The sequence below is a fragment of the Bombus vosnesenskii genome, unplaced genomic scaffold (genome assembly GCF_011952255.1).
Source record: "Bombus vosnesenskii isolate JDL3184/JDL3185 unplaced genomic scaffold, Bvos_JDL3184-5_v1.1 scf7180000013395, whole genome shotgun sequence".
In the NCBI taxonomy this organism is placed as follows: domain Eukaryota; kingdom Metazoa; phylum Arthropoda; class Insecta; order Hymenoptera; family Apidae; genus Bombus; species Bombus vosnesenskii.
The window spans coordinates 241891-261415 of record NW_022883020.1 but is presented as its reverse complement, the minus strand read 5'-3'; the positions used below and the strand labels follow the sequence as shown (position 1 = coordinate 261415).

At 42.6% G+C, this 19525-nt stretch overlaps 1 protein-coding gene across 1 annotated transcript; it reads left to right on the top strand.

The window, feature by feature from the left end:
• Positions 1–7558: 7558 nt before the first annotated feature.
• LOC117237656 (pancreatic triacylglycerol lipase-like) lies at positions 7559–16263 on the top strand. Its single transcript, XM_033501826.1, has 8 exons — positions 7559–7810; positions 8178–9136; positions 10682–10953; positions 11509–11779; positions 14359–14598; positions 15008–15241; positions 15419–15746; positions 15912–16263. The coding sequence occupies exons 2-8, from the start codon at positions 8965–8967 to the stop codon at positions 16015–16017; spliced, it is 1623 nt and encodes a 540-aa protein (XP_033357717.1). The 5' UTR covers positions 7559–7810; positions 8178–8964; the 3' UTR covers positions 16018–16263.
• Positions 16264–19525: the final 3262 nt, after the last annotated feature.

Genomic DNA, 19525 nt, shown 5'->3' with positions numbered 1-19525 from the left:
GTCGTTTGCGCCGATTATACCGTTACCATTCAATGGTAACACGATGATGACACGGTGCCGCTGAACGAATATGTAATATCGATCGTGGTTGGGTAAGTCGACGAATAGAAGCGTTTTGTTCGTACATACGTGAAAATGGTTTCTTGTCTCGTTTGTTCCTTTCGAATGTTAACTCCACCGTGATCATTCACTCCTTGCACCTGGTTTCTGCAAATTACTCGCCGTTTATAGAGTCCTGATACTTAACGGTGTTCGGCTGTCATCATTGCTGGTGATTGATTCGACGACGATCGTAGCAGGATACTATGGCAATTTTCGCGTTGAGTAAGAAAGCCTAACGTCTTACGCGAGTACTTACATACTTTTCGTTGTTTCGCGTATTCTACGATTATTCTTGTATATTGCCATCTTTTTTGTGTCATCTTTCCATCAACGTCTCGTCTTCGTGCTCGTGATTCTTCATTAAACCAGTATTATCAATCACAATGGCAGAGTGCCGAAGATACATCGCTATGTACGTTTGATTTGGTTTTTGACGAAACATGGTCAACTCGACAGCTGTTCGTAAAGCACTTACGTCTCTGAACTTGAAACATTTTGCTTTCGTTTTCGATTACGTCGTACTAAAATCGATTTTCGTACGAAATGTCCGATTTTAAAGAGGATACGCTTACATATGTAAATAACCGTGTACCGTAATAATACGTGCCGCGTTAAGAGGTGCTGCTGTGTTGTTCAAGTCCGCGTTAACCCACGAGTCTCTGCACGTCATGATCTTCTGTTCTCGAAGAACGCTTAATCCTCCTCCATTTTACAGCCACGTTCCTCGCTTTAGCGCCTCATTCCCGGCTACTAGGACGGCAGATACGGAGGTCGCGGACCTCGTAAATTATGCTCGCTTGTCGCACGGACAGAGACGAATAGACACGAGCGTCAACAGGCGAGCATAACGCGAAACCAGTCCACTATATTCCAGCAAGGCAACCTTCTGGTCCCCTGAAAGGCGCCAGCGTTCAACGGCATTGACGTTTGTCGTCGATTTCATACACGCTCGCCGGACACCTGTCCACCCGTGTGCACGCACGTTCCCTCGATTCACCTGTCGTGACATGTTCGACGTGGTTTTGTTTTTATAGTGCGAGCACACGCACTATCAGGAGAGTATGAAGCCGTATATAGCGGCCGTATAAGTCGGAAGAATGACGGACGAGCCCCACCCTGCCGCGAGGTAAATTCAATTTGTCCCGGCTGAAGAAAGATAAATCGCGCAGATGTCAACGGTATTAGGACGACATGAGCTTGTTGGAGGTCAGACAATCGCGTTTTAATTCCGAGTCGAGCGACGACGCCTGGCACGGTGACTTCCTGGTTACGCTTGGTAGCGTTTATCAGGCGAATTCGAGCGAAGGTTAGGAGGAAGCGTAACGGTAACGAGCAGATGGCCAAGTAGGTTGTTCTTGCATACTGGGTTGTTATTACTATCGGTGTTTTAAACAATTTGCAATTGAAAACTTAGAATAGAGAATAGAATAGAATAGAATAGAGAAGGATAGCGAATTGCAAAAGTAGAGAAAATTCAGCGCTGATCGATCGCCAAGAGGAAATTGTTTACCTTTATTTAGTATACGAAAAGCAACGACCGGGTATCTCATGGAACGATCCGATACGAAGATACCTACTCGTCGCTATTATTACTGCGATACTCTAACAAATATCGTACTTTGTATAACGAAACACGTATGACTGCGAACGAATTAACAGACCTTTAATAAAACAATTAAAAAAGTTGTTATACTTAACGTCCAAATACATACTCGTATAGATTACAACGGAATCCGTATTCTTATTCTACTTACGATTAGAGAGCATCTTACTCGGAAATAACAAAACCTTAGAAACCCATGGTTCCCTAATACCGTTGACTACTGTGCGAGTTGTCTTGTTTCCCTACCAGGCGAACGCGTTTTACGACGGGTTTTACGTCCTTTTGGCCAATGTCACGTCAGGCCGCTTCCTGTGCGGGACACCATTCCTGGCCGACTTTGGCCTCTCCATGATTTCCTGATTCCACGATATTTCAAACAGTGAGAAAAAAAATGGCTCAGCGATTTTCACCACATTTGTTCGTGTACTTGACACACGCAGTCTCCGTTCCGTACGAAAACTATTTTATTGCACGGGCATATGTTGTTCCTATTAAAAAATCCAATTTTCCATTGAAGTTAAATTAAGTTCCATAGTCTGGAATTTTACGTGCTTCAACGATAAAATACGATAACTTTACAAATTGTTGCTCTCACTATTTCTAAATATAATTATTGTATACAATTATTAAAATTTTGTTTAATCGTGGATATCTGTAAATAACGGAACTATCGTTATCGTTAAATAAATGTAACGTAAATATCGCGACGTTAAATGTAATCGAACACTGCGTACTTGGTTCATGTACGTGTACACAAGGAAATATCGATCATGGAAAATGATATGTTAATGCGCGTGACCAATCGCGTTGTCAGACGAGTGCCATCAGTTCATGGTTTCCTGGTCGAAGCTTCCGGAAGTCGGCGGAAAAAAAGTTCTGGCCGGATCGAAGTTAAACGAGCCCTCCATCCCCTCTACGCTCATAATCAGGCGGAAGTAAATCACCCTCCGTTATAGAAACGAAGCTGACTCTCCATTAACGTTCTCTTTCTCTGCTGAGCGCGCAATAATCCTACAAACGCGTTTCAAATACCGCTCATAGGAAATGGAAAGACGTTAGAAATTATTTATCGATTTGTTTCGTTTATTTCGCTTAATTTGTTGATATTTTTAAACGAAACAGATTTAAAGTTTTAAATGTTCGTTAATTAATCTTTTTCGCCGGCTTTTAATCAGAATCAGGAAAATTTGTATAAACGCAGTCAAAGAAACGGAACTTGGGTGAAGATTCGTGTGATCGGTTAAACGCTATCTTTGAATTTTGTACGTTTCACAGTTATTTCGTTAATCCGATGCGTACTTGTACTGTAACTAAGTTTGTAACGATTATGCAAGTTCGAAGATGCGAAAAGATTCGAAGGCTGGTTAGTGTTTTACGTTATAACGAGTCAAACACAAACTTTGGAAGCAGGAACGTATAAAACGAAGACGAGAGGCTGGCCGAAAATCGAATGGGACGCCGTCGGAGAACAAGGAAGCCGTTTTATGGGAAAACGAGGACTGTTGGTCCCTAAAGGGCATACGCCTACGCACTTTTACTAGGAAACCATGAGGAAAGGACTGGTTGCGTCTCATCTCGCCGTGGCCCTTTGAGAATCCTGCAAAAGGACACGATCCGCAACAACTTCCCTCTACGTAAGACAGATACAGACAAATATATGGATAGTAAGAAAGAGAAGAAGATACTTGTATATTCTAAAGCCAGAGCCTCGCTACTTTTTCCCGAGCTTTGAGAATTTCTTAGACGGAAAACCTTGTAAATGATCAGTCACAGGTTGCAGTCAACCATCCCGTAACTCAACGAACGACTACGACAACGAGATTTTAAAACACGCGAACGGATACGATAAACGCGTAAAATAGCAGAAACGATTGTCCGAAGAGATAAATTAACGTACCGCGTGTTTGAAAGAAAAATGAAATTGAACGATAAAACTTCTTCTCAATTGTTCGAAGCTAAATGGCCGTCGGTGGCGGATTTATCCAATTGTTATTGCATTATCGATTATTATAATCGATCGTCGTATTACCAATTTTACAAGCGAACTACGGCCACCTACAACAATTCGAAGAATTAACAGAAAGTTTTCATTAATTGAAAATTAATATTAATGTAAGAATCGATATTAATAAAGTCTCTATTCGTCTGCCAGTTAGAAGGGATGCTCGGACAATTATGGCGTTCCATAGCTGGCCGAGGACACCGATGCGAAGGCATGTTCTCCTAGTCAGTGTCACCAGTCGACTTCCCTTTCGTATTCGAACGACAATTTCGATAAAGGGCGCGTACGATGTAACGGTCGTGAAATTAGGCGGAATTATTTAACCCTTTGGGGACGTTTCACAAAGGGCCGAGTTCACAGGATGTTAGAAGACGACGACAAGTCTTTTAGGGACCCTGACCGTGGTCACTGTCACGTGATTTCCACCAAAAGGGCCACGGAGCAATGGCCGTGGTCCAAAACATGGCGCTGCACCAACAACCATAGAAATTCTACCATTTTTTAAGCATTTACGATCAAACGTGCAGACAATCCAAATTGAATAGAAATGTATATTTTTATAAAAGCTAGCGAAGAAACGGGATCCAAATAGAAACTCGTTTCGACGATTAAAAAATAAGAACGATTTACTACGTGTTGGACATTTTCTGTATTTCTACGTGTCACTTGCATCGTACGAACTTTTTCAGCCCTAAATGTCGCATCAAAATTTGCACTTTTTTTCTATATCGTGATATCGTTCGACGTCGTGTTGTTGTTGTTCGATCGATCGGTTTTGTCGCTGTACGACAACCACTTGAGATATAAATCTTCTACAGTTAGTAATCGATATTAATTACATTGTTTACGCGATCGATAACCATATATATGAATTATTAGTTTGATAGGAGAAAGTTCAATTTAGAATTTAGCGATGTTCAGGAGACTCGCTACGACCAAATTCGTACTTGTCGCGTTGTGTCGTTACATGTTCAAGACAGTATACGTGAAACGCTCTACGCGACACTGAACGGACACGTGTCGGTATTGAGAACAGGGCTTTATGAACCCACGGAGGACTCAAAGTGAATTTAAGGGAGTAGTAACTTGCTTACCTACTTCCTGGAGAACGACGATCGATAGTTGAGCGAATAACGCAGATGCGCCGAACTTTTGTAGTTTTAATCGAATTACGAATTCTTTTAATTTTATATCTATTATCTTTATTCGTTGTTTGTTCAAATAGCAATTGAAATATCTTTATATCGTTACACGTAGACGTACTGCTTGCGAGTGAATTAAAAAAATTGTAAAGTAGCGTTTCTTAGCTATTAGATAAGGGTAGGGTGTTAAAAGTATTTGCAGTAGGACAAGGATACGAGATTTAGCAAATTTGACACAAGAACGAAAGAGTATTACGACCAGTATTGTTAAATTAATTACAGTATTGTTAAATTCCATAAAATATATTAAGTTTCATATAAAAATCGAATAAGGGGTAAATTAGCATACGTTTATTAAAGGTTGAACGATCGATCTTTCAATATTTTCTTCCGTGTGCAATCACGCTTCGTTTCCCTATCTTTATAATACCTTTTATTCTTGATCTTTTCCTGGTCTCTATCGCAAGCTTATCTACGTAAAAATGAGAACAACTTTGGTAGAGTTTACGACACGATTTATTACGATGAACGTTCGTCGGCGTATCAGCGGACAATATGTTACAATAAAAATCATAGGTCAAGGTGTTATCTGAAATTTTCCATTCTTTCGATAACGTTCCTTTTTCGAACTCGTCGCGTACGTACAAAAATCGACAGAGAGTTCAAATCGAAAGTGTCGATAAAATTCTGAGAATTGGGGATACGTTGTCAATTTTCGATTACCTAGGCGCGAAAAGTTATCTCGTCCAATCTAGCGAAACGTTGGTTATTAATTATACGATCATTTTTCTATACATCCAGATTGTTGGAACAATCGAATATCGGCTCATGGAGCCAAAGAAAATAATTTACTTTCTAAAACGGTGTGCACTTTCGTTCGTATCCTGCAGGGATATCCTGTTACGAATACTCGCGTAAATGAATGGGGATCCGATAGGGCGACGTAACAGGGTAACAGGGGTTAGAAGGAGCGTTCTAAGGGTCCTGAAGGCCCCTTCGTCTCAGAACCAAGTGTATTCGACTCTCAGCCATGTTTCCTTCCATCTATACGCCTATACTCGCGTGTTTTCGTTAGCGCACCAAAGATATCCAAATCCGTTTCTGACACGTGTCCGTACAAACGCATATTTTACACATTTATTTTATACGTTTGTATAATATTCGATAAAAAAAAGTGCATGAGATTAGATAGAACGAGGTAATTTGGAAAGTTTATTTTTGTAGTAGGAAACGATATAACGAGAGCTTAGTCGCGTTTATCGATTAAATAAGAAACAATGAGCGTTTGTCAATTTCATTTGATATCTTATCGCGCATAGTTTGGTTTAAACTCGGCGGAAACCGTACGTAGCACGGTCTCTATCTAACCCCGCTAAAATAAAAGAAACCCGATAAAAACCCAGGAAGCAAAAGATGGACGGTAAAAAAGATATTATGCAATTCATAAATCGCAAAAAAAGCAATGACAAACACCGTGCAAGTCCTTTTCTACGTCTAACAACTTGAACCATCCGTTTCGAAGGCCGTTATCCCCCGTCCTTCGTCCCTCGCGAAAGCGCCCCTATAGAAAAGGTAGTAGTTCAAATTTTCTGACAACCCCGACAGAAGTGTCATTCACAGGTTTCAGAGCAATCACGATGCAACCCTCGTACGATTCGCTTACCAAGCTCTCATGAACGTACAGAAAGTTCGCCGCGATACTTAGGGTGGTTTCGCAACATCCCTCGAGCAAATACGAGAAACATCTGTGGGGTGTCGAGTTTTAGGAACGTATAAGAGCGTAGAAGGTTGCTGTTTTCTACACAGGGGTTGCACAATGGGGGATGTTAGACGCATTGGTTTCAACTTACCAGGGGCAATTGCTTAAATGGAACCCCTATCGATCCATGACGTTCCTCCAGCCACGTGTTTATCGATCGCTCGCCACGTTCATTCACTGGTTTCCCTAGAAGCCTTTTCAATGGTAGAGAGAATTTTTGTCTCGCAGCTGTTCGACCACGCTTCACCGTATCGTTCAACTTATCGACTCTTAGGTGGCTCGTTGTAGTTTCCGGATAAAGTATTCGGACTGCCGAATCTTTTATACGGACGTGTTTTTTCGCTGGTATTCCAGCGTAATCTTTCGCGACGAGAGCATCGTTCGAAGCAGTTCCGACATCACGAAGCTGCACAAGCCGTCGAATCAACGCAAATTGCTAGACTCGGCCGACCGCCTTTCATCGGTCTTAATTAGCCGCGAAATGGAAGAGGGAGGGCGATTCAGCGGACTGCGTGTTGTTCCACAACATCTCAGCGAAGAAAGAGTCGTTTGTTTACAATCCATAAACTAGCCAAACTGTCACGTACGTCTGGAAGTCTACGTAAAACCTTCCGGACGACGACGAACTTCAATCGTTATTTATTCCCATCGAGAGTATCGAATAAAAATAACGAATAAATTATTGACGCTAATTATTTTCTCCTCGTAATTTATGGAATACGTTAATGTACATGCACGTAGAAATATGTACGCGTAAAATCATAATCTTGGACGGTTTTGCTAAAATGTTGCGCAAAACTTCGAATTCCTGGAAACACATTCACGAGCCACGAACAATAAAGCAACCCTCTTGCAACGGATTAAGAGAGTAGAGTGGCTTGTCCGGTTCCGCGAGGAAGCTCCCCTTGCGTTCGGTCCAAGACTTTGTCATCGAGCTAACCGAGGAGAGCAGATCGGCGAGACATCGAGAGAGAGAGAGAGTGGGGCGCGATAAAGCGGAGCTGTACACATTTTTCAGTGATTAGTGCGCGTTGCTTGCTCGAACGCCGAACTCGTCTTCGTTCCTCCGTTACACACGAGTCGATTGTCCGTGACTTTGAACCCTCGAACGGACCAGTTAGTTGCTCTCGACGTTGAACTAAATTCTTAAACGATTCTTAATCGAGAGCCTTGCGCTGATTTCCACATTGTGATTTCTCAAGGTAAGAGCAAGTATTTACTACTTCTAAAGTAAAAATTCGTTTCCTTTGGAAATTTGAACGATCGCAATATCCGATTTGAATTTTGTTCATATTTGTGACGTCAACTTATCTTCTATGGAATAGCGATATTACGCTATTATCGTTATTCTTACGTTATTAAAAGTATTACTATACCATTATTAATCTATGAGGTATTCCGTGAATACACATTACAGTTTCGCAAAAGATACGATTTGGCAAATAAACGGTAAACGTTTCATACCGAGAAAAAGCGAACGTTCCTGTTTCTAAGGATCGAAGTTGTTACACAGCGGTAACATCTATTTATCCATGCTTGCCGAAATAACAAATTGGCAACTGTTTTCAGAGAACGTCGTCGGCATTTTCCAAGAAATCGGCAATACTGCATGTACGATACAGAAGATCGGTACTGGAAAAAATCAGTGACGTTGATGAACTCGATTGGAGCGAGTTTGCCTAAGAAGATCAAGGTCACGTTTGATTAGAACCATAAATCAAATATCGAACGAAAGCATCGTTAATTAATGCAAGAACAATTTGTATCGAGAGACTTCGATATCGACGCGCAGGAAATTTTATTTTGTAATAAATTATCGTTTCCGGCCGACGGCCACCTATCGGCATTTTGCGTCAATCGATTTTTCATCGAATACCATCGCTGGCACGCAATTCTATATACAGTTGATACATATAATACGTGTAACGAACAATCGTACGTATCAGCTGGGAAGATCGGATACGCCGGAACGGGAGTTCCTTAGTTCTAGAAGAGAGACTTTGTTCAGTGACAAAATTTTCAAAGGATCGTGTTTAGAATTTCGCCAACTTCGCTTCGTTCGTTTCGAGTTTGATGCGAGGATTTACGAATTTTTCAGTTTGTGCAGTGCAATTCGACGATCTTTCTCAAGTAGAATCGGAACACGATCGCGAGACATTGGAATCGCTGCAAATATCTGGTAACATGAAGAAAGAAGAGGAAGAATACGTTTGGAAAAATGTCTGGTGACTGTGCGGCAAAGTGTTGGAACTCAAAGTCGCATTAAGCATCGATAGGTAACATTGCTCGTAGATAGGCAGTGATTTAAATTGTGTGCTCGAGTTTATTGTTATGTAGAGTTGCGTGACTGTACAAAATGTCGTTCGTGAACGGGACGATGATGCTACTCGCGTACACCGCCAACATGATCGCCACGTTACCTGAAAAAGTGGGTTCCGAGCTTGGTGAGAACACTATCGACAACACGAACGTAACCACGACCACGTTATCACCGGAAGAACGAGAAAACCAATTTGATTTTGACGATCGTGAGTACATTGGAATTTTTCTTTATTAACGTCGAGTGTTGTATTATTTTGAAAAAGGGAAGTGTCGGTTTGCGAAATCTCGACGATAATGAGCTCATCTCTAAAAACGGTAAATAATTCTCGCGAAGATGAAACTCGTCGAAATTATCATCCCTCGCATTAATATGTCTCGTCACGTGATTTGTCTGGATCTTTTACGTCAGTAGATATCCAGAACGCGATATAATTACTCATAGCAGACGTAAACTTGCAACAAAATAACAATCTAAATCGACGTCTTGATCTGTTAACTTTCCCAATCGCTTTCTATTTTTATCCTTGCCTCTAAAATTATTACGAATTTCTGTTCGTTTTATCTGCCTTGGCAATTATCTTTCTACGATGTAGCTAATTTTCTAGAACATCGACATACGTGTGAAATTCGTCTTTTAACTCGTCTTTGCTAACTTTACTAATATCGTTTCAACGTTGCTTTAACATCGAAACTTTAAAAGGCTGAGTACGAAGAAAGTTGTTCGAAGAATAACGAAAATTAGGATTTTGCGATTCGCCGATTCGTGAAATAGACTTTTTAGACCACCTGATAAAATAATTTCAGGTAAACGAGGAAATTTTCCAATTTCGCGCAAATCGATAAAAACGCGAGAGACTTTGGATGTGGTGGCGGCGCGGTATCGTTATCGATGCGAGAGAATTTATAGTAGGAGCGACAATTTTCTAAAAATATCAATCGTCACTGGCAATCGATACGAGTTACCGGATATTGTAATAAAAATATTCCAACGTAATCGAACATACTTTCGATCGAAAGTGACGTGCCTATTGTCGTGACCGTATGCGCTGTGCACGCTGTATACGTATGCATACACGCTAATCGTTAATCCAGTTCGAAGACAAAACAGTGGCGAAGCCTTCGAGGAACTGATAGCGCGCACAGATAACGAGTCAACACTCGGAGATAACCTTTGACGATGTTGCTAAAACATTGATCTATTGTAAATGACGTCATTACTCTTGTGTTGGATGGACAGATATTTAAAATAGTCACGGCCATGTTTCTAGTAGATAAAGGAACGGGAAATTTGACTTTTCGATCTTTGATAAAGATCAATTTCAAACTTGATGGATCGTTCGACTTTCCATAAATTTCGTACGATTTCGTCCGATATTTGATCGTTATCGATGTTAAACGTCAATTCCGTACACGCACGTGCAAATACTTACGTGTTATCTTCGCCGCGATCCTTTAGTCTCGATACTCCAATTTTACTCTAATTTTAGCGGCAAAAAAGATTTCGTCTTAAGTAGCGTCTTAAGAAAGCGTTAGAGATAAAATTGAGAAGAAAAATCACGCGTACCAAACAACGATTTCTTCTTGCTTTGCTTTTTTTTTTATTATTATTATTAAGAATCTTATATATATATATATATATATATATATGTATATATATATATATATATATATATATATATAGTCGTTAACGTTAAAGAATCGACGCGTTTCGGAGGCTTTTCCTTGTATCCGTTTCCTTTGTTTCTCGATAGAATGGTACATGTGGCGATGTTTCGATCCGTACGGCTGCTTCTACATCGGTTCGCCATGGTCCGGAGAGAACAGACCAGTCTCCACGTTTCCGGCTCGCCCGGACAGCATAAATCCACGTTACATGCTTTACACTCGAGATAATAAGGCACAACCACGCGAGCTCAAAATCGATAAGTACGAAACTATTCGCGGGGCGCCCCTTAGAAACGATAGGAACCTTTATTTGATCGTTCATGGCTTTCTCGACAACGGCGACAAAACGTGGGTTTTGGTAAGTACTTGATCAAATAGGTTTTCCTCGTTTCAAGTTCTAGCGAGTCTATCGGTATCTCCATGTATTTGTTGTACAAACGAACAATCCAAACTTTTCAGTTTGAAACTCAAAGTTTATTCGAAAAGATAATATCGTATGTTGTTCGATCGAAGCATTCGCCGTTGCTTTCTACGGCTTTAAGCCATTCATCGGGCAACCGACGATTTCCATGGCGAAAAAATGCCGCGTCTTCGAACGAGATTCGATCGTCGAATCGTTTTAGCATCTCGTCCACTAATCGCAACCGGGTATCCATTCCGAAGGAGGAACGCGCAGCGAACGAGCTGGCTGCTAGAGGACGTCTGAACCGAGACTCGTCGCGATGTCTTTCGTCGCGGAAGCGATCTAGAGACCTGGCGTCGTCGCGCGGCAATTTCGCGGAACGTCCTCCTTTGTCGGTGCCCTGACTCGCTGGACTTTCTTTAAAAACGAACATTCAGCCTCGCTGATAGATTTGCGTTGTTCGCTCGTACGACTAATATTCGACTATCGTTACGATCAATTTTTCTACAGAGAACGATGGAGGAATTATTAACCAAGGAAGACAGCAACGTGGTGATCGTGAATTGGATCGGTGGAGCGGGTCCACCATACACGCAAGCTGTGGCCAACACAAGATTGGTAGGTGCGATGACGGCTCGTTTGGCTTATCAGTTGATCGAAGTTGGACGAGTGGATTCCACGAGGATACACTGCATAGGGCACAGTCTTGGCGCGCATACTTGCGGCTATATCGGATATACTTTAAGGCAGACGTACGATCATAAACTTGGAAGGATCACTGGTAAGTCGAAAAGTTGTAATCGTTAGACTGCCGATTTTTACCCGTTTTCTATGCGAATGACTAAGAGCCGACTAATCTTGCCGAAATTTGCATCTTGGCGAAATAATCTCGCCTAATACTTTCAGGAAACAAACGGTTATTTAATTTTTCTCTCTCCCTCTCTCGTCACGTTGTCTTCGCCGATAACTACATAGGTGCAGTTGACGCGACGTTATGTACGTAAAAGTTGCAAGCTATCGAGGTAGCATAAAAGGTGCATATCGCTGAACTGCGTGGAATTGAACGCAGTTCAATGTCTCGTCTTTACGTGATTTCCACGCTTGTTCCGGTACGCTACGATCGATCGAGTGGAATAAAATTAGCCCCACCAACGGTGAGGAACGAACGGAGACGTACGAAGATAGCCGATCGAATCAGAAACGATCAGGGTAACAGTGGAAGGAAGAGAAGAACGACCGAAAACCTTGGCTCACGGCCATTTTGTCCCCCACGAGCAAAGTATATCCGTCTACTTCGCATCAAATATCGCGCGAATCGATCGATCAGAAATCTAACGATCGGTTCTATAAATTAAAAGGCAACACGCGCTAATTACAGTGGCGAACGAAGGTACTCGTACAGCTAAAACAGATAGCTGCAACTTGCGCTCGAACTTATCTCGATAAATTTTGTACGTCGCCTAAATACGACGTAAGAAAACGATATAATAAAATGTAAAGTTGGTACGTGGCGGTGAATTAACGTAACGTAATGAACGTAAAGTGGAAGAAACTCAACCCCTCTCACTTCGTGAACCGATAAATTCGCCCGAAACATTCCGAATCCTACTCGAACCGTCCAATAAAGCGACCCTATCGACCGACACAGCCGTTAACAGGTGCACGATCAACCCCTAACAGCCATCCTCATACCCCCGGTCCATCGCCATAACCGATCCTCCAATGAACAGAATCAAAGCTGTCCGTTCCACGAGAATCTTTTCCTATTTCCGATCGATCCACCCCTTTCTCAACCCCTTTTCAAAGCCGGTAACGGAGAAGGGGTTCGTTCGATCGGATTCACCCAGACCACTGTCACGCAAGCTATCGATCCCATCGGGAATTACCAGGACACCATGAACCAACGAGAGCTACGCTTTGGTGAACGGGCAAACCACAGGACGAAAGCGAGTCGAGGGTGAAACAGGATCCTCCCGTAGGCTTGGCTTCTGACGAACGGGATGGAATCGCGAGGCGGTAGGGTGGATTGTTTCTCGACGGTTGGAAGTTTCAGACGGATGCTCGTTGACGAGGGGCTCTAATGAAAACAGGGTATTGGCGGTCGAAGACACGCCCGAAGACGACATTTGGTAAACAGAGGGAACAAGGGAGCACGTAGGGATAAGAAGTGGCGTTGCTCGGAGAAGGTGACTCGAAGGGGTGAGTTTGGAAAGGGGATGACGAGGATTCGGGATGCTTCGGAGGTTTCTGTCGGGAACGGAATTGAACGGTTTATCAACAACGAAATACGAAGGACCTTGCAAGTACGTAATAATCGTGGTTTAAATACATCTTGTTTAAAGGGGTGAGTCGAGAAGGGTCGACGAGGCGAACAAGGATGTCCGTGATTCGGGTGATTTCTATTGAGACAACTTTTAAATAGTTTAGTAATCGTAAGATACGAAAGAGTTTATAGGTACGTAATAATCGTGGTTTAAATAGACGTAGTTGAAGCGAGGCTCAGTTGGGAAATGGCGATAAGGTTTCGGGGTGTTTTGCGAGTTTCGATCTCAAGATGTTGTGCTCGAGGTGATACGCGAGATAATACGAGCGTATCGTCGCTAATACGCGAAAGAGTATGTAAATAATCATTTTTTAATGGAACGAATTAAAATACGAAATAAAATTCAAATAAAATTAAATACACGATGTTTCGCAGAAATTGCGCGCTGTTAAAGTTCTATTTTCTCTACGAGAAAATATTTGATACGTAACCTAGCGGTAGAAAATTAGTATGCAGCCACCATGGTAAGTAGCCATCTTAAACGTACAATAACACAACAAGTAGGAATACTACTTTCGTGAGCAACTGTACGTTATTGGCTATATACTACGTTCATTAGCCTCGGAAAACATAAGCGTCGCGTAATAGTTACGTGCATCGTCGTAACGTAGCGAACAACGTTGCGCAACAGCGGAAACGATTGCCCGGTCCGACGAGATAATAGATCGAAAGGTTAAGCGATAGAAGAAGAATTATCGACGATTACCACTAAACTATACAACTTTTCCTGATTTACGAGAAAATTCGTAAAATAATCGAGTCAGTGAAAATAGGAATTGATCATCGGGATTCGCGAAAAGCCTGTTTCCGTTAGAACTCGTAGCGACTCGACGACATTCCGCAGAATTTGCTGAAAATTCCGCGGAATTCTCCATCGTTTTAAGAATTTCCTACGACCGATGGGAAACTGTTTGCACGGCGAGGGTATACGCGATACAAGTAGAACGCGACGGAAACGGGCGAAGCGACGAAAGTGTGTACGGTTGCAGCAACGATCAACGAAGCCTCTCACGTCCGTTTGGTTTCTCTGTTCCAAGGCCTCGATCCTGCCGAACCGCATTTCAGCAACACGTCGACGATGGTTCGGCTCGATCCGACCGATGCCACCTTCGTCACAGCTATCCACACCGATTGCAATCCTTTTATCAGCGGCGGCCTCGGCATCACTCAACCTGTCGCGCATATCGATTTCTATCCGAACGGTGGTCGCAATCAACCTGGTTGCAACGAGGGTGTTCTCAATTTTATCACCTTGGAACACGGCAGCTTCTTCCGTGGTAAGCTAGCTTCTCTCGCTTTCTCGATCTCAACCGTCCACGATAGTATCTTTCGATCGTAAATATAATTCGAATTAGCCTGTTGACGTTATCAATGGATATAGTCTGCTACGAGCCTGATTCGAATCGTCGTATCTATCAAGCAACGAATGAATTCTACTAAATAGAAATAAAAGATAAATATTGTATTACGTATTGTAATACGTATTGCGTATTACGATAGCTACACGAAAGAACGGTGTTAAACTAGTACACTAACGGTGTTAGCAGCTCGTGACTAAACGGTCGAATGGTAGAACCTTCGGGTTATTTGGATAGCGAGATTCGGACACTGCCGTTGCGAGAGGCTCGAGTATAAACTTTTTCGGAGAAGGATAAATAGGTAAATAGATGAAACTGTGGATTTCAGGGATAAAGAGATTCGTCGGCTGCAATCACATCCGCAGTTACGAATATTTCATAGAGAGTATCAACACGAACTGTTCGTTTCTGACGGTTCCTTGCCCCTCTTGGGACAAGTTTCTAGAAGGCAGTTGCTTCGACTGCGTGAATCAGTACTGTCCCAAGTTCGGATTAGACGCTCAACCCGGAAACTACCACGCATCCGTCTACTCGATGACTGGATCCACCAAACCGTTTTGCAGTTAGTATATTTCTTTTATATATTGTACGACGTACAGCGACGTACAGCGACGTACAGCGACGTACAGCGACGTACAGCGACGTACGTACGATATAACTTTATTATTATTGGCTCGTTATTCGAAGAAACGAAATCAACGGTCGTCCAAGAATCGTTAAGAGGCGAATAAACTTGCAGGAGGTCATTACAAAGTCGTGGTCAACGTCTCGAAGACGAACGAGAGTGTGGACCACGGTGGCGAAGTTGGAACTTTCGTGCTTAAAGTAATTGGACAAAATGGAGAAAAGTCAGGGAGAATGCCGCTCAGTTCTCAATCGACGTACTACGAACCAGGTAGCACTCACACTGTGGTACTGCTTGGTGACGTGGTTGGCAAACTGGAATCAGTGGAAATTTCGTGGGAGTACCGAGTCTCTGTTTTCAATCCGCTCACGTGGAGGCTTCTGCACACGCCTCGCGTCTATATCGACTCGTTGAGCGTCGAGAGTTTGGAGGCCGCTCACAGGTACGTGTCGCGTTATAACGATGGTTTCGAGTACGTCGCAGGTATACCGTCGCTCGTAAGCGACGTTTATGTCGATTTTTTCTAACGACGTCCGATCGTTACCAAGGATATCCGCGTGCAACTTTGATATATACAGTTGCGAGATCTTCTTTCTGTTTAATCTAGCATCACCGTGTGCCCTGACGAATCGAAAGCTCTGCTCGCCAAGCAACCAAAGATCTTGACGACCAAGAATTGCCAAACAGCTCGGCTGAACGTGGTCTCAACCTAGGGACATCTTTCGAACGACGAACATCTTTAAATCGACCATCGGTACAATTTGCTTCTTACGAATTTAGCTTCCGAGAGACTCGTAGTAACTCTGACTGTCAAGATTTCGCTTTTCACGCACTACCGTATGAAATTAATCGTCGACGTTGTAACGTTACAAGCGAGCCGTTCTTACCATTGACTCGTTGCTTATTGTACGACTTATTTTTTAAGAAATAAATGCACTTTTTTCTAATAATTCGTAGCGCACCTTTGTAACGATGTTTTTCAAATGTAACTTTTCAGAAGAAGAAGCTATCTATACGCGAAGATGAATATAAATAAAAGTAGTATCTGATATTCTAAACTTTCCAGCGGACCGTAATTCAAACTCAAAGGAACATAATTTTTCCAAATAGCGGCAAAGGATATAAATATCTTACTTTTTACTCTTTCAATGGGAACGTAGTTATCGGAATTACTCATTTTTCGATAATCGATTAGTCGCATAATCGGCAATCAACGGTCCGACGATTTGCACGTTTGGCGCATTGACCCGAGTTTCTCTTTTCGATCTTTATCTCGCCTCGAAGTTTGACGCGACGCGAGTAAACTTTGTAGTAAATCAATCGGACGCTGCTGTTCTCTGGCCACGCGAATCCTTCTGAAAGTTATCGCCTAACGACGTTCGATTAACGAGCAATCGCCAATTACCGAGAAAGTCGTAAAGTTGTCAGAAATGAAAATGTCAACCATCCCCTTTGTCATTCTTAACGTTTCTTTGTCACCCGACGAGTTTTCTTTCCCTACATCCCGTTATCCCACTTCGATATAATTCCGTACAGTTCTATTAGCTCTACGAGGAATCGTAGCGCAGGAGAAATCACAGAGGACCGTTCGTGAAACTAGAAAAATTAGGAAGAACGGTAGGCGTGGAGAAACGATAACAAAGAAGAAATTACGAGACAAGGCAGGAAGCGTTACGAAGTAAGGAGAATCGCGAAAGAGGAAGAATCGTAAAATAGCGCCGATTGCGAAGCGGAAAAAATCTTTGTTCCTTTAAATTTCCCATAAACGTGCATAACATAGCGAGCTTAGCGTGGTAACGAGCGTTTCCTCAAAACGCAAACTAAAAAATCGTGACACGGGTGAGAAGCGAGAGAGCGAGATTCCAAGCAGAGAGAGCCTGCCACACAATACCGTACGATACAGCTCTCCGTTAGAATTCCCACGATGCCATCCGACTGAACGTCGCACTATGCAAATCTCAGCTTTCATCCTCGGGTAACGTCAATCTTCTTGCAACGAGGTTCGTAGTAATTTAGCCTGGAGGAAAGAAAACAAACTCGTCCTCGTTCGACTCATAGAGACGCTATGAAAGACGCGAGACACGCACGCAAACGGTCTTGCTCGAGCGGAAAAACGCGACCTTTACAAACGTCGCGGAACGGTTTTCCGCAGTCTGTCTCTGTCATCTGGGTGGAATAATAGCTTTGGTTCCGGCGCAGAGCAATGGCGGAGCTTCCTTTCACCGTGATTATGCCCGCGTGTTTCTTTCACCTTGGCGGCTGCTTTCGTGCGACGCAAATCTGTTTCTTTCTGCCATTTGCAGATCGGTGACCCTGCGATTCGCACTCGTGGATAGGTACGGTGGCGGAGTCAGAGGAGAGCGATAAAGTGCCCCCTTCCACGATTAATAAAGTATTATTTTTTTTCTTTTGTCTTATTACCGTCATTCTTGCGTTACGCTCTCGCCTATTACAGGCTTGGCTAATAAACGGCTAATAAACGACTAACAAATACAAGTAAGGAAGTAACAGGTAACGTTACAGAAGTATACAAGTGCAAGGTTACGTATTCCGAAAGGAAGATTTATAGATGCAATGAGATTTCGGTAAAAAGGTTTGTGTGGTGTTCAAGGATAATCTTGAAAAGGGAATTTGCAGAGGAGGGAGCCAAGCTGGGCGGGTATCGAAAAGGATCGCGGAGTAGAGGTCAATTTTGTTTTAATTAAACTTTATTACGAATTCAGCAATCGCAACGGAATACACGCTGAATTAACATAAATCACAATTCACTCCAACCACGTTATATAAAACTTAGTTACACTGATGCGTTAGGTACGCGACTGTTACAAGAGTAGAGACCGGTAAAGATACGGAATAAGCGAGTCTTACTGACGATACTGTGTCTGAGGGGTGAGTGTGTCCAAGGACACGGGACTATCGAATTCGTCGATGACAATTTTGGTTAAGGAAGCGAGGGCAGTAGACACCGTCTCCGATTGGATAATAAGACGGTTGGTGGACCAGCAAGGGTTTCAGCCGCCCTCGCGAGAAAGTCGGAAAAGCCAACGGAACATACCGGATGCGAGGAAAACCAACTTTCCATGCTAACGCGTGGCAAACGATAAACGTAAAAGGAAATCTAAGACAAGAGATACTCGCCCGGTCCGAAGGACCTTAACTATGAAAATTCCAAGAGGGTACTTGAGACTATCGAGGGTACGCGCCAAGGACGTGCAGACATCCTGTCCGCGATGTGTGGCCTGGTGTCTCCGATGTGAATTGACGTTACACGATTATCGGGCACCGATTATCGAGCACGTAAATCGCGTCGTTGTTTTTCCGAGAGGCGAGTCGAATACGACGTTTTACTTTCGAACCAAAGGGAGAAAAACGAAAGGGAAGAAACCGTAGGATGACATAACTTGGACATATGCGCGCGTACGTATAATATTTCGGACTTATTACGTGATCCGGAGAGAAAGTCAGTGCTCCGCGCGCGGTTTTATTCAATTCAATTCGATTCAATTACCTCGCCGCTTCGCGATTTCTAGTTTACGCGCCAAGTCTGCCTGATTATGTAAAAGAACGTCTCTCATTGGCCCGAACGACGTTTGTCGTAGCTGTTAAAAGGAGTTCGTCGTGCTCGCGCGTTATTTCATTTATTTCCCTCGTTATTCCACTCTCAAGTCCGAAGAAACTATGAAAAATATGATTTAGGAAATACGAAGAAGATTAACGATAACGATTTCTTTTTAAATAATTACGATCTCTCGTAATTCGTTCGTTGATCGCCGAACCTAAACCAACTAAATTAACGAATTAGCTAGAATCGTTCGTCGTTTAAAATCGTTATCCTTTTATCTTTATTTCAATTTGCGTAAAGTAAATTTTCCAAATCGTCCAAAGAATCGAACGAAAAATAGTTTGGTTCAAAGCAATTAGAGGCTCGGGTATATCGGCTATATAAATGAAAAGCTAATTTTAAAGTAAAATTTAAACTGTTTCAAAGTACACGTAGTTGCGTTTCGCCACGAAGAGAAACAACGTTTCGTTATCGTAAAGCCTAATGCTAGCGTTAATGGGACGAAAGACCACTATTTAAGTAATTTCTCGAGAATTTCTCTGTTGCACCATCGAATTCTTTCGCTTTTACGATCGGAAAACATTTGTCGTTAAACGCGCTGCTTGCTCCGAGAGAAACTGCAGCCATGAAAATAGCCATAACGAAATGGTAACACGGTA